Source organism: Sarcophilus harrisii, chromosome 2, assembly GCF_902635505.1.
Source record: "Sarcophilus harrisii chromosome 2, mSarHar1.11, whole genome shotgun sequence".
NCBI classification, from domain to species: Eukaryota; Metazoa; Chordata; class Mammalia; order Dasyuromorphia; family Dasyuridae; genus Sarcophilus; species Sarcophilus harrisii.
The window spans coordinates 237,141,646-237,156,112 of NC_045427.1; the positions used below are offsets into that span (position 1 = coordinate 237,141,646).

The window sequence follows — 14,467 nt, forward strand, 5'->3', positions numbered from 1 at the left end:
GTTTGATAGCCCTTTGGACATAATTTTAAATTGTATAGATTGGCCAGATCAGTTCACAACTCCACTTAGAATGCATTAATGTCCCAGTTTTCCATACCCTCCTCCCCTAATATTTATCATTATCTCTAGATCCTGTCACATTAGGCACTCTGATAAGTTTCTATTTGCATTTCTCTAATAAATGGTTAAGTTCAAATGCCATGAATTATAAGAGAGGCCTTTTCCACTTTTAGTGCTTTTCTATAATTACTTTGCATTTATTTGGTATATATTTTATATTTACATATATATATGTTGCTTATCTCAATTACAATATTAGTTCTTTTGAGACTAAGATTTTATTCTTGAATTTGTAATTAAGACAATGCCTAATACATAACAGATGGTTAAAAATGATTATTAAATTGTAATCAGTGACTAAGGTGGATCTGTATATGATGCCCTAATTTCAAGATGCTCTGGACTATCAATGAAGCAGTCAGTATTTTTCAGTGTCAAACCTATGCAAAGAATACTATTAAATGCCAATGGGAAAAGAAGATAAATAGAAGATAGCCTTTATCTGACCAGTTGGATTCTATTAATTTAAGTCCATGCTCCAAAGGATTTAGGAGGCTCCTTATCACTTTTCAGTGGCTCATAGAAAGTTTTTGGTGACATAAAACACTTAGAATTTACACACACACACACACACACACACACACACACACGGAATATCTCATTATATTTAGAAAGTCATTGGAAGAGCAAAAAAAAAAAAAAAAGAAGAAGACAATGGAAGTACATGCAGACGCTATAGACTCAAGATACAAAACATAACAGTTGTTTTTGGACATGGCCAATCTGAAAATATTTTCCTTGATTTTACATGCATGGATTCATACATACAAATGTAGATGTATGTACACACATATGTATGGGTCATCAGTAAGTCCTAAGCCAATCCCATTTGGTTATGTTTGGGTCCTGATTGACTCAGATTGAATGTAAATAACAATCATTTCTGCTTTGGATAGAAACTCTGAGATTCTTCCCTTCTAGATTCATTCATTTAGATTTCTGTTTTTGGACTGGGTGAAAGAAGAGATTCTTGGCATCAATTGCTACCTACCCTTAAACACTTTTTGTAAACAACAATTGTGTGAATATATATTTGTTATAAGGATTTTCTTTTCCTTTTTACCTCTCAGTGATGGTGGTAGATGAAAAATGCTTACTAATGGAAAAATTTTAATTTAATTTTTAAAATAATAATGAAATCTAAAGAATTTCTAGTCATAAGAAAAATTACTCTAAAATATTACTGATTAAGGAAATGAAAATTTAAAACAACCCTGAGATGTCATTTTGTACCAACCAGATTGGCCAAAATGACCAAAGGGTAAAGTAATAAATGTTGGAGAGGATGTGGAAAAACTAGGACACTAATTCATTCTTCATAGAATTTTGAACTGATCTAGCTGTTTTGAAAACCTAGAGTTATTAAACTGCCTATACCCTTTGGCCAAGCAATACCACTACTAGGTCTATTTCCACAGATGAAAAAGGAAAAGAACTTAGATGTTCTAAAATGTTTATGGCAGCTGTTTGTGGTAATAAGGAACTGGAAATTGCAGGGATGCTCATCAACTGTGGAATGATTGAACAAGTTGTGGTATATGACTGATGGAATACTATTAGTTCTGTAAGAAATTTTGAGCTCAGTGATCTTGGAAGAGCAGGGAAAGATTTGCATGAAGAGAGAAATGAGTAGAATCCAGAGAACATTATATATATTAACAACAATTTTGTTTTAAGAACGTCTTTAAGTTATTTTGACTATTATAAATATGCAAAATACATATATATAACTATAAAGAACCTATGAAGAAAGCTATTTGCATCCAAAGAAATAGATGTGTAGAATAATTTTATATACACACATACACACAGATTTGTTTGCAAATAACAATAGCCATCTTGAGAGTGAGACGGAAGGATAGAAAAAAAAATGTACATGATAATTTTGTGGTATATTTGAAAGGAATAGTAAGTTATGCTTAAATGATTTACAGTTTTATGCAAAATCATCTTTCTTTATTGTGCTATGTCATGAAAATGCTTGTTTTATTCATAAATATGTATTAACATAAAAAATGCTGGATCTATCTTTTGTATTTATAACTCCAGTGCTTGGCACAAAGAAAATAAAATTAAAACTGAGACTTGCTGGATTACAGTTTGCCAATATATACCAAAGAGAAATAATGATATTATGGATAATCTAGTACATACATGTCATGGAGCTGTGAGTTACATTTTATATGTTGTATTGCTTTCTCACAGAGTTATAACAAAGGGATTAAAGACAAAAACTTTCCTATACCATCACTATTCTGGCACTTATAAATCATCTGAGTATAAAAACAACTTCTTTTCCCCTACAATAATGGCAATCACCTTAGCTTTATGTTATTTACAAATAAAGATTTTGGGAAAAATAAATGAAAGTATAGTATATCCAGTTGCAAAAATTTTAGCAAGAGACTTTCATTTTAACAAGAACAGAAAACAACATTGGAAAAGCTGATATATAATTAGAACATTTTAAAACACAATTTGAAAGAATATTATTTCTAATCTAACACACAAGAACAACTTGATCAATGGTAGTCTTATGAACATTAGTATTTATACCTGTCTTACCTGAAAATGAGTATTGCTAAGGTCCTGTTGATTAGCATTATGAATCATATCTTTCTGATTTTCAGAAAATTGTTGTTTAGGTTTTTCATCCACTTTAAAAGAATTTTCTATTTTGGCAGGTGAACTTTGACTTTCTGGCATTAGAATCTGTTCAGAAAATTTGGGAGATAATGCAAAAAATAAGGTGTATAGTTAAATTTGCAAACATTCATTTAACATACAAATTTACATAAGGCTTCATATATATTTATCAATGTTGATTGTTTTACATTCCTATCCTGCCAATTTTTTTATAATCCTACTTCTTATCATAGAAACATAAACAATGGTAAACAATATTAAGTTGTGTGTAGCTAACATAATTAGCTTGACATTTGCATTGAATTTGTCAACTAAATCTACTGATAATTTCAGTAGAAAGATAAATTAAACAAATTACTTATATTATTCTATATTAAACACCAGATTCCTTCTTCTTCCCCTTCAACTGATTGTCTTGTCATTATATAGTAACTGTTGCAGAGGCTCCTGTAGATACAGATTACAAGGAAAACCATAACAAAGAGGCATGGGGGTGAGGAAGAAATTCAGTGTTAAAAGAAGTGTTTAAAATCTCATTGGTGGAAGCAACCTGGTAGTTGCTTTTTTGTTTTATTGTGTTGTGAATATGTGAATAGCAAACTCCCTCAAGAATATACCTGTTAGAATCCTTACAAAGTGATAAGTCAGTTGCCTAATTTAGCATGGTATTTAGCAAATTCTCTAGCTCACTAAAGTATTTAAGTACTCATTGGAGTTCACACTTTTGGGAGATTCACAAGTCAGTATTCAGTATAGATTCACAAGTCAGAAACCCACAATTCCACTCTTTCAGAGGAGGAGTCAACCTTTGAGTTCACATCTCTAAAAGAGCATAAAAAGGAGCTGAGTTAGTGAAGTGAGTTCAGAAGAAGCCCATTCTCGGAGGTGGAGCCAGATTCATTCATTCTATTTCACACCACTATGGTGGCAGGCTCTCCTCCTTCGCTTCTCCACTGAAAGATAGGCCTCTAAGAAAACTACCCATGCCCAAGGAAAGAGACAAGACTTGGAAGGAGAAAATAAACGTTTGGATTTTATCAGCTGGCTGCATTTGGAGTGATTATTATTTGGAACGGAAACTAAGGCTGCCTCCAGAAAACCTCCCCAAGAAACCTGCTGTCACAGAGAACCTTCATATATTATACAAGAGAACACCACACATACCCATCAAAAAGCATTATCTTTTCCTTAAAGACCTATAGTGATGATGTTGTGCTAAAGTTCCCTTTTGATGTCCTGACCTAGTTTCCCTAATTGTCCCATTTAGTTATTCTGCCTCAGGTTATAACCTTTAAAGGTTTACCTCAGGTGCTCTGCCCCAAAACCCCAGGCTGTAATCATTCCCTCTTAAATGGTTGATGAGATAAAGGTTTTATATCTTTAGGTTATAAACATTCCTTCTTAATGTTTGACAGGATAAAGATTTATCCATTTCAGATGTCATTAGAATATCAGTAGCCTCTCCAGCACCTACCTCCATTGTGTCATCCCAGGTACCTCCCCTGTTATGTCTGTGTTCTTGTTATCCTATAAAAAAGCTTGCTCTATGATACTTGGGGCTGGACTCTTTGAGATGATAGACTTGTACAGCCCTGGGACCAAACATGGATCCATTGATCCCAGTAAATCTCTCCATTTAATAAACTATTGAATTGGTCTCTAATCTCTGTCTTGCTCAGTTTCTCCGTCATTACAATGACTAATAACTTCTCAAGAAAATCTTTTTGTCTTTTGGACATCTCTAACTTGTTTGGAAGGGTTTTTTTGTTTTGTTTTACTCAGATGGAATTACAATCTGCTTCTCTGAAACTTCTGTTCACTACTGCTGATTCTGTTGTCTCAGTCCAAGCAAAGCCAAGTCTAATCCTACTGAAATACTGCAGTCTTTGAAATACTTGAAGATAACATAAAATGCCCTGACTACAGCCTGAATCCTCTCTTTCAATGTTTAGGATTTCAACAGGTCTTCCATTCCATTGTCAAAAGATATACTGTAGTTTATAGCCTCCTTAATAGCCAAGTCATCTGAATACAAAACTTAAGATATGGTGTTACCAAAGGCTCCCTTGTTTTGAATTTTCTTTCCATTAAATGAAGACTGACAGCCTTCCACATCATACTGTTGAATCATACTGAGTTTGTCATCTATTAAACTCCCTGATTTTCTTTCACTCAAAATTTTGTACCTATTTACTTCTTTAACCATTTAACATGTATAAAACTGCATTTCCATTTTTATTATACTGCTTTTTTGTGTATGTCACTAGCAACATTTTTGAGTTTTGTGTCCCAATTTAATTTTTTCCAAGGTCCTGTGGTTTTTTATTGGACCATTTTGCACAGTATGATACTGTTTGGGAAATCATCACATTATAGCAGAAATGACAAGTATTTGTACTATTTATTTTGACCTCTGAAAATAAAATGGAAAGTTACTGTAAGAAAAATGCTCTGTAACATTAAAGCCATACATATTATGATTACAATCAACATCCTTGAGTTAAGCTACCAAGAATTTCTCTCCAATTTGATACTGATATAGTAATCCTTACTCTGCTTATAATCATTCAACTACTTTTGATTCACCTACCTGTACTATCTTTCAGCCTACATATTTCATCTTATTTGTAGGTTAACCTTTTCATCTTATCCATGGAAAATCAAATTTTAAAGTTTTTATTGACATAAATTAATTCTTTCATACTGTCACATAAAGTCTTTGGTCTCTTATAAGACCTTTCTAAAACTTAAAATGATATGGTCCACTCACAGTCATTATTTTATGATAAATTTATTATCTTAATGCCCTTAATCATCTATTATTCTTTCCCCGATAATTCCCAATATAAGGAGTGAAGGTATAAAACTGTGTTAACTATATTTGCTACAATTTTATTCTATCTAAACTCTCCTGGGTACTTATTAATTTTTACTTTTAGATTCCAAATGAAAAAACATTAAAAAGGATTGAGGAGAGAATTGAGACTAAAAAGGAGAAAGAAATTATAAAGATGTTCTGGAAGGCTTTAGACTTATGGAGATGTCCAGAGACTAAATTTGCAGAAATGAAATTTCAATGTACTTGAAAAAATCTAAAGATGATATCTAGGCCTTTATCTGGAAGACTCAATGTGAGAGAAGAAAAAGGACTAAGGAAAAAAACCCAAGAGGGAAAAGACTTTACAGAGAAATGGCCTAAGGATTAGGGTTAGTTTATCCATTACTGGATAAATAGTAATGACTCCCTATTTAACAGGGGGTGAGCCAGTTATTTTTCAATTTGATATATGAGAAAGGAAGTCTGTTGTTTTCCTAGAGTTTGTATACAAGACAAAACAAAATATTCCAAAATAGATAATTATATCTACTTCTAGTGATTCACGTAAATGCTAAGAAGAATCCAAAAAGCATTGTTAAATATTGTGTAGTCTTGGGCAATTAAATTAAGACCTTAGGGGTACAAGTGGCACCTTTTTTAAAAAATCATTCCTGTCCATAGGACACAAAGAATATAGGAGGAAAAGTGAAAGAGTAGTAAAACACACAGGGTCTCAATTTTCTATAATAAACCAAGTTTAGATAATCAACCAACAAGGACTTATTAAACACCTACAATATGCTAAGTTACACATTGGTGACACAAGAACAAAGAAAATCAGTCAATAAATATTTATTAAGTGCTTGTTTAGTAGTACCTGCCATGCACATTTGCAAATAAGTAAAAAGAAAGAAACTAAAAAGTGTGGGGATGGGAAAAAGGAGAAGGAAAGTAGTGAAAGTAACTAGATTGGGAGTATGACAGAGAAGTCCAGAGCAGTAGTACAATGTGGATGGAAATTAAGAGAAGACTGGTTTTGATCACATTTCTTAAATGGAGGTTCTGGGAGTTTTCCTCCCTCTAATCAAAAGGCCCCCTGGACAGAGGGGCCTTCTGAAAGTTAAATTCTAGGACTAAACAAATGGAGCAATCTGATCTTAGGCAAAGAAAAAGCAGAAACAAATTTAATTAAAACAAATAATCAGGGAAACTTTTGACAAAAAATACTATAAATGATGAAAACCAATTTTTTTCATTAAGCTTCCTTGATAAAAGTGTAATTTCTCAAAAATATAATGAGTATATAATGAATCAAATTTATAAAAAATAAGGGCCATTCCCCAATTGATAAATGGAAAAAATATACATCAGCAATTTTCAGAAATAAAGCTATCTATAGTCATATGAAAAATTCTCTAAATTACTAGTGATTAGAGAAAGGCAGATTAAAACAACTCCGAGGTATTGCCGAATGTGAAGTTTTGCGGAAATGACAAAAAAAATGAATTGTTGGTAGAGTAGTGAATTGGTCCAACTATTCTGGAGAATAATTTGGAACCAGGTCCAAAGGATTACAAAACACTTTGACACAGACATACCACTACTAAGTCTGTGTCCAGAATAGTTGAAAGAAAAGGGAAAGGAATCTATATGTACAAAAATATTTATAGCAATTCTTTTTGTGGTAGCAAAAAATAGAAATCAAGGGGATGCTCATCAACTGAGGAGTAACTGAATAAGTTGTGACATGTGATTATAATGGAATAATACTGTGCTGGAGGAAATGATGGGGGGAAGGGGTTTCAGAAAAATTAAAAGGATCTATATTAACTGATACAAAGAGAAGTGAAAAGAAGTGGGAGATCATTGTGTACAGTAATAAAAATGTTTTAATGAAGCTCAACTCTGAAAGTGTTGGTAACTCTGAAAAATACAATTATCCAATACAATTCCAAAGGACTGATGATAAAAAAAATAATACTATCCAACTCCAGTGTTATAAGAGTACACGTCATTCAATTGATTAACATTCAAAGGACAGGAACAGTTTTCACATGAAGAAATCAAAGCTATGAAGGAGTGCTCTAAATTACTTTTGACTCAAGATGCAAATTAAAACAGCTATGAGATATCACCTCACACCTATCAGATTGCCTAAAATGACAAAAAAAAAAAAAAAATGATAACTAGTGGAGAGAATGTGGGAAATTTAGGGTACTAATGTACTATTTGTTAATAGAGTTGTGAACTGATCTAACTTTCTGGAAAGCAATTTGGAACTATAAGCAAAGGCAACCAAATTGTGCATACCCTTTGATCCAGCAATACTATTAGTGGATCTGTATTCCAAAGAGATTAAAATAAAAAAAAAAAAAAAAAAAAACCCAGCAAAAAAGAACCTGTATATGCCAAAATATTTATAGCAGCTTTTTTAATGGTAGCAAAATATTGGAAAACTGATGGATGCCCATCAGTTGGGGAATGGTTGAAGAAGAATGTAATCAAATACTATTGTGCAATAAGAATTTAAGAAAAATAAGATATAAGATTTAAGATATATCTACTGAAGAGATCAAGTGCAATGGAAGCCATGTTGTTCAAATGCTAGTATAAGAAAAAGTTGGAAAGACTTGTGTGAACTGATGCAAAATGAAATGAGTAGAACCAGAAACCTATTGTGTACAGTATCAGATAGAACACAAGAACACAACAGAAAAAAATTCACTCATCACTACCTCAAAGTAATTTTGTAAAAACACACAGTAAAAAAAGTAAAAACACACAGGAATGTTACTAGCAAACCCTAAATGCTGGAGCTGCACTAGAAGAACACAGTTTCTAGAATAATATATAACAACAATCTAAAGAACTAGGCTGCAACCAAAAATATAACATCCAGCAAAATGAACAATAATACTGAATGAAAAAAAAAAAAAAAGATATTCAACAAACTTGCAAATTTTCTCAGGATTTGGTCTCAACTAAACCTGAACCTAATAGACAATTTAGCATATACAACACAACATCAAAGATTAATTTCAAGGGACTCAACAAGTACAAATGGTTTATATATGTTACATGAAACTGTATACTATATATTTTAAGATTGACATCAGTAAATTAATAATTCAAAAGAAAAATTGGGGCAGAGCTAAGTATGATCTGACTCTAAAAAGCAAAGCTGTTTAGGAAAAGGTAAAAATAGCAATTATGAAGTTCAGAGGAAGAACTGACACAGAGGCATTAGAGAGAGGAAAAGTAGTTCTGGAAATTTAGTCACAATGGGAATGGATTAAATAGAGAACACCACACACACACACACACACACACGTTAAAGACATAGCATCTTCCAGATCTTATAAAGAAATAAGGAGGGAGGAAATAGGAAAAGATGGGGTATAGAAGGGTATGTAGATTTATAGTAATGAGACAAGGTGCTTAGGTTCATGGAAAAGGGGAAAAGGTGGGAAAGAAGATAAGGGAAGGATCCATGGGTGGGGAAAAAGTTAAATATTAGCAAGGAAAGTTAAGGAGTAGAATTTAAAATAAAAGAATTAGCAGGAATAGGAAATAAGAAATATATACAAAGACTATGACAAGGATCAGGAGTTGAATTCCTTAGGCAAAAAAAAGTAGGATTGATAATCACTGGTCTCAGAAAAAGTCAAACTTAAAAACTCAATTAAGAGAGAAATCACATTATATGTCAGCCATAATGATATTTAGATGCATGTCTATATATGTATAAATATGCATATATATATATGTGTATATGTACACTGAAGTGAACATATATATTTGTGGGTGTGAATATGTATGTATATAAGTATGCATGAATATATATGGGTGTTGGAATCTTTACAAAGTGTCAAGCCACTGGAATTGATAGAGACAATAATTATCTAATTTGGCATGGTTCAATATGATTGATTTGATCTTAGAAAGAGATATTTTGGGCCATAACTTGAAACAAGGTACTAAGTACAACTGATAGAAACAATGCTTGTGTTCACATCTTTAGAGAGCTCATAATTATCTAAGTACTCAATGGAGTTCACAGTTTGGGAGAATTCAGGGTTTAGAAAGAGATATCTGAATTTACACCTCCCTTAGGGCCAGAGAGCATGCTGGGAGATATCCCACAATCCCACTCTTGGGGAAGTAGCATAAATACAGCTCCAGTAAGCCACTCGAGAGAGTTTTCTGGGGAACATCGACTGGGGTTGGAGACAGAGCACTCTGGGAGATACAGAGGCCTACTCACCTCAGTTGGAGATTAAGAAGCCCCGAGTTGGAGTTGAGCTGGAGGTAATAAAGGACAAAGCTGCAAGATCTCTTGGAAAGAAGCAGAGAGATATGCCTCTGAGCTAACCGGGCTATAATGAAGGACACAATAAAAGATCTGAACTCTTTTATCACCTGGCTGTGTTTTGGGAAAAGAAACACCAACATATGGGGGAAACAAAAAGGGAAAAAAAGAATAAAGTAGGAAGTGCACAGCAGAGAACAAAGGAATAACCTACAAAGCAAACATGGACAATCATGAAGATATAATCTCCACTATTATTATATACTTTCCTTGAAATGGAAGTTTATTATTATATATTTTGAAAACTTATGTACTGGTGGGCATATGACAATGTTTGTTTTCCTTTTATCTTTTCCTATTTTGTATTTAGTTTTAAATAAATAAAAAAAATTTTTTTAAAGAGAAAAATAAACAGACACAAGGAAGGTTAAATGATTTCTCCAGGGTCACAATATTAATAAACATTAAAGGAAGAATTTGAACCTAAAGTTTTATTCTTTCCATAGTACCAGAATAGAGCTGGTTCATAAAATGAAATTGGTCAGTTGGAAAACTTATTTCTCCTGACTCAGACTGAATGTAAATATTAATCATTTCTGCTTTGGCCAGAAATCCTGAGGGAATTCCCCTCCGATTTATTTATTTAGATTTTTTTTTTTTTTTATTAGGTGAAAAAGAGATTCTTGGCCTCAATTGTGACCCAGGCTTAATCACTTAATAGGGTTAGCCTTAGTCAAATTGAGACCTGTTAAAGACTTTAGCTTAAAAACACCAAGGTCTCTCATTGCATCCAGGGCCATCTCCAGTGTCTTGCCCCTGGTCCCAGAGGACTCTGGAGGAGAAAGTAAGGCAAGTACCTTTGCATAGTCCTCTCTCACTTAAATCCAATTCACTTCATGTCATGGCATCACCTCTATTATGATCCTCTTCAAAAAAAAGAAGGGCAAACAACAAGAAATACCAGAATATTGGGGTTAATTCTGAGCATCAAATTTTAGGAAAAACATTGATAAACTGAAGAACACTTAGAGGAAAGCAACCAGAAGGGTGATAGTTCTTGAGCCCAAGTCATATATTCAGCATAAGGGATTAAAATTATTCAACTTGAAGAGGAATATTTTCTTCAAGTACATAAGAGTTGAGAAGAATTTTTTTTTTTTTTTTTTTGCTTCTTTGGTCTGATAGGACAGAATTATTGAATTGCAAAGAGTCAATTCTAAGAGCTTGTTGTAAGCAAAGAGAAAAAAAGAAAGAAAATCTTCCTAACAATTAGAGCTATCTAAAAAGTAGAATGGGCTGTATTAGGAGGTAGTGGATTTCCCATCACTGGAAGTCTTCAAAGAAAAGTTTGAGGATTTGTTTAGTGTGTTGTAATATGAAATCTTTCTTGCATAGGCATTAAACTTGATGACTGCAGAAGTTCTTTCTAATTATAAAATTCTATGTTGCTTTAGTCAGTCAGTTAATCATGAAGTATTTATTAACTCTTACTATATGCCAGGAGCTGTACTAAATCCTAAGGATACAAGAAAGGAAAAAATTATCTTTCCTCAAGATTTCACTTTGTAATAAGGAAAAAAATTATTTTACTAATTTCTTATTAACTTCTCATATTCATAATAGTAGCAATTAAAAAAACTTTTAAGTTCAAAAACTCTCTCATACTTCTCTCCACATACTTCAGCACAAATTAATGTATGTGGTCTTGGCCTCAGAATCAGAAAGACCTAGGTTCAAATCTTACTTCAAACATATAAGAATACTATTACTCAAACCAAGTCATTTTAACCATGCTAAGCTTCAGTTTCCCTCTTATGTAAAATGGATATAATAATAGTTGTTACAGAAGCAACCTGCTAGTGGCTGCTGGATGTTATGGGAGTGACCTGCCAGTGGCTGCTGAGGATCCAACTCAGACCAGCACATGGATCCCTTCTTGTGAGTGGATGATAATGATACAAGGAGACTGAGAGGCATTACATTCTCTAACCTCTCTCCTCTTGCCTCCAATTTATTTCATTCCCAATCCACAAACAACATCTGTGTCAGTAAAGGCTGATCTGCAGTCCTTCAGGATTGTTATGATTCACAGCTATGGGTGCTTTTGGAGAAGTGACCTGCCCCTTCACACTTAAGCGTGGTCCTTAAATATTATCTTTCTCATGGGAATGTTGTAAGGATTACAGAAGAGATAATGTATGCAAAATATCAGAAACTTACATAAATGCTAGCTATTATTATTCAAGGAGTAAGTAGGTCAATTTAATTCCTGTATATCTCTGCCATATTTAAAAAATTTTCTACATTTTCCCCTCATTCTTCTTTTCTTTTTTTTTTTCTTCACTGAGAAGATAAGGTAGGGCTTCCTCCCTAATAAATCTTCTATTACCTCTGAGAATTTGATTCATCAGTCACTATTTTCTTTCTCATCCCCCTCTTCCCCCCCTTTTTTTAAACCAACTCTTCCCCTATTTAAAAACACTCAAGTAATCCCTGATATATAAAACTAAGTTTCTTAAACTGTGGGTCATAAACCCATATGGAGTCACATAACAATGTGGGGGTTGCAAAATTATCAGTAAATGTTTTATTTGTACACCTATTTTACATACCAATATACCCAAGGTCACATAAAAATTTCTTGGCAAAAAGGGGATCACAAGTGGAAAGAAATTTAGAAGCCCAGATATATAATAATAATCCTTCCAATGACCCTACTCCAAACTGCCATCATCTCTCCTCCTTTTCACTGCTCAACTTTTGGTAAAGGTATTCTTCACTTTCTCCTTTACTTCCTTTTTACCCATTTATTTTTCAATCCTATTCTTGCAAGCTGACTTTTGTTCTTTACATTTTTCTGAAACTTTTTTTCCCATTGTAATGATTGACTTTTTAATTGACAAATCAAATAGTCTTTGCTCAGTTTCATTCTTGATTTCTCTATATCTAACACTTTATCCATCTCTCTACTTCTTCTTGACTTCCATAATTGTTTAAATGCTACTTTTTCTTCTTATCATTTTAAGCCTATGACTGTTCCTTTTTAGTCTCTTTCACTAGTCCCTCTTCCTGTCTTCCAGGCTTTAAAAGTATCTTTCTTTAGCATCCTTTTTTCTTTCTCTCTCATGAAGGCATATCTGACTTTGTTATTCCCCTGATGAAAATTTTTCAGTGGTTCCTTATTATGTACCATGTTAAAAAAAAAAAAAAAATTTCCTCACTTGCCAATCAAAACCCTCTACAATCTGAAACCAAACTACCTTTGCAAGTTTTTTCCCCCCACAATATTTCTATTTTATACTCCAGCTAAATCTATTATTGGCTGTTCCTTAATACTATCTACCCTCCCTCACCTTTAGTCACTACATATACTACTCCCAATAGCTGGAGTATTTACCCACATTTCAGCCTCCCAGAATCCTTCTTTTCTTTCAAGGTCTCTTTAAGTGGAACTTTACTCCAAAAAGCCTCCCCCCTCTTCCTTAGCTAGATTTGAGCCTTCCTCATTTAAATATCTCATGTCACTCTGATACCTTCTATTCATTTAATACTATTCTAACTCATGTTGTGGTTGCTATGTACCAACCAAAAAAGATATTTTTTCAAATTTTCTTTTTCTGCACTTTCAAGTGCAGAGACTTCTTTTGTATGCACACAATGCCTTGCAATTAGCAGGCACTTAATAAAAGTTGAATAAGCCTATGATTTCACTGGAATAGGGATCTCTTAGTGAAGAAACTTCTACCAATGCAAATAAGTGGAATTTCATAGTCTTGAGTCAGAGGGCACATATAGATTAAGACATAAACCAGGTCTTTCAAACTTAAAAGCCCTTTCTCTCCTATGTCAAAATGCCTTTTAAGATACTTTAAAAGTACTTATGAAATTAATTAAAAACAGTAATAGTATGAGTCAACATAGAAAATTTAGAGAAAGGCTGTCTTATGACAGTTTTAAACATAATTTTCTCTATTACTATCACGATGTGAAAGGAGAAAAAACTTCTGTTGGAAGTAAGTACTATGAATGCCAAATCACACATACTCATTCCAAATTTAAAATGAAAGGAATATGCCAAAGTCATTTATAAATGACTATATAATTCAACTATACTATATGACAGCTCTCCCTCAACACTGCAGATAAATTAAAGTTGGTGAAAATCTGTACTTTTAAAGAGTTAATTTTACTTTTAAAAATAACTTTCACTATAAAAGATCTATATTTTAATGTGATAAGATTACAGGTAGGACAGGAACTGAAGATATGTTAAGGGACAACTGACCACAGAATATGTTGCTTATGGAAACACAAAAGATTCTAAACACTACTACATAATGTTATAATTCATAATATTTTCAAATAAATGTATAAAACATTCAAGTCATCTTCAAAAATTCCAGAGGATAAAAGATTTTTAGAACTACTTTTGAGGGGAGGATTCTGAAAAGATGGCAGAATAGTTAATAAATTTCAAGCTCTCCCGATTTCCCACACACATAGAACAAATTTGCTCCTCAGAGGGAACACAGACTAATGAAAAATTAAGATAACTTGGGGCAGAATTCGAGTCG

General features: G+C 33.0%; 1 protein-coding gene across 4 annotated transcripts in view; it reads right to left on the bottom strand.

The window, feature by feature from the left end:
• The window catches only part of SYCP2 (synaptonemal complex protein 2), a 114,926-nt gene that overhangs the window by 63,685 nt on the left and 36,774 nt on the right, over nt 1-14,467 (bottom strand). For all 4 annotated transcript variants that reach the window (XM_031951711.1, XM_031951707.1, XM_031951708.1 and 1 more), the window contains one exon: nt 2,686-2,832. In XM_031951711.1, the coding sequence (XP_031807571.1) occupies nt 2,686-2,832 (147 nt within the window). The remainder of the gene's footprint in view (nt 1-2,685; nt 2,833-14,467) is intronic.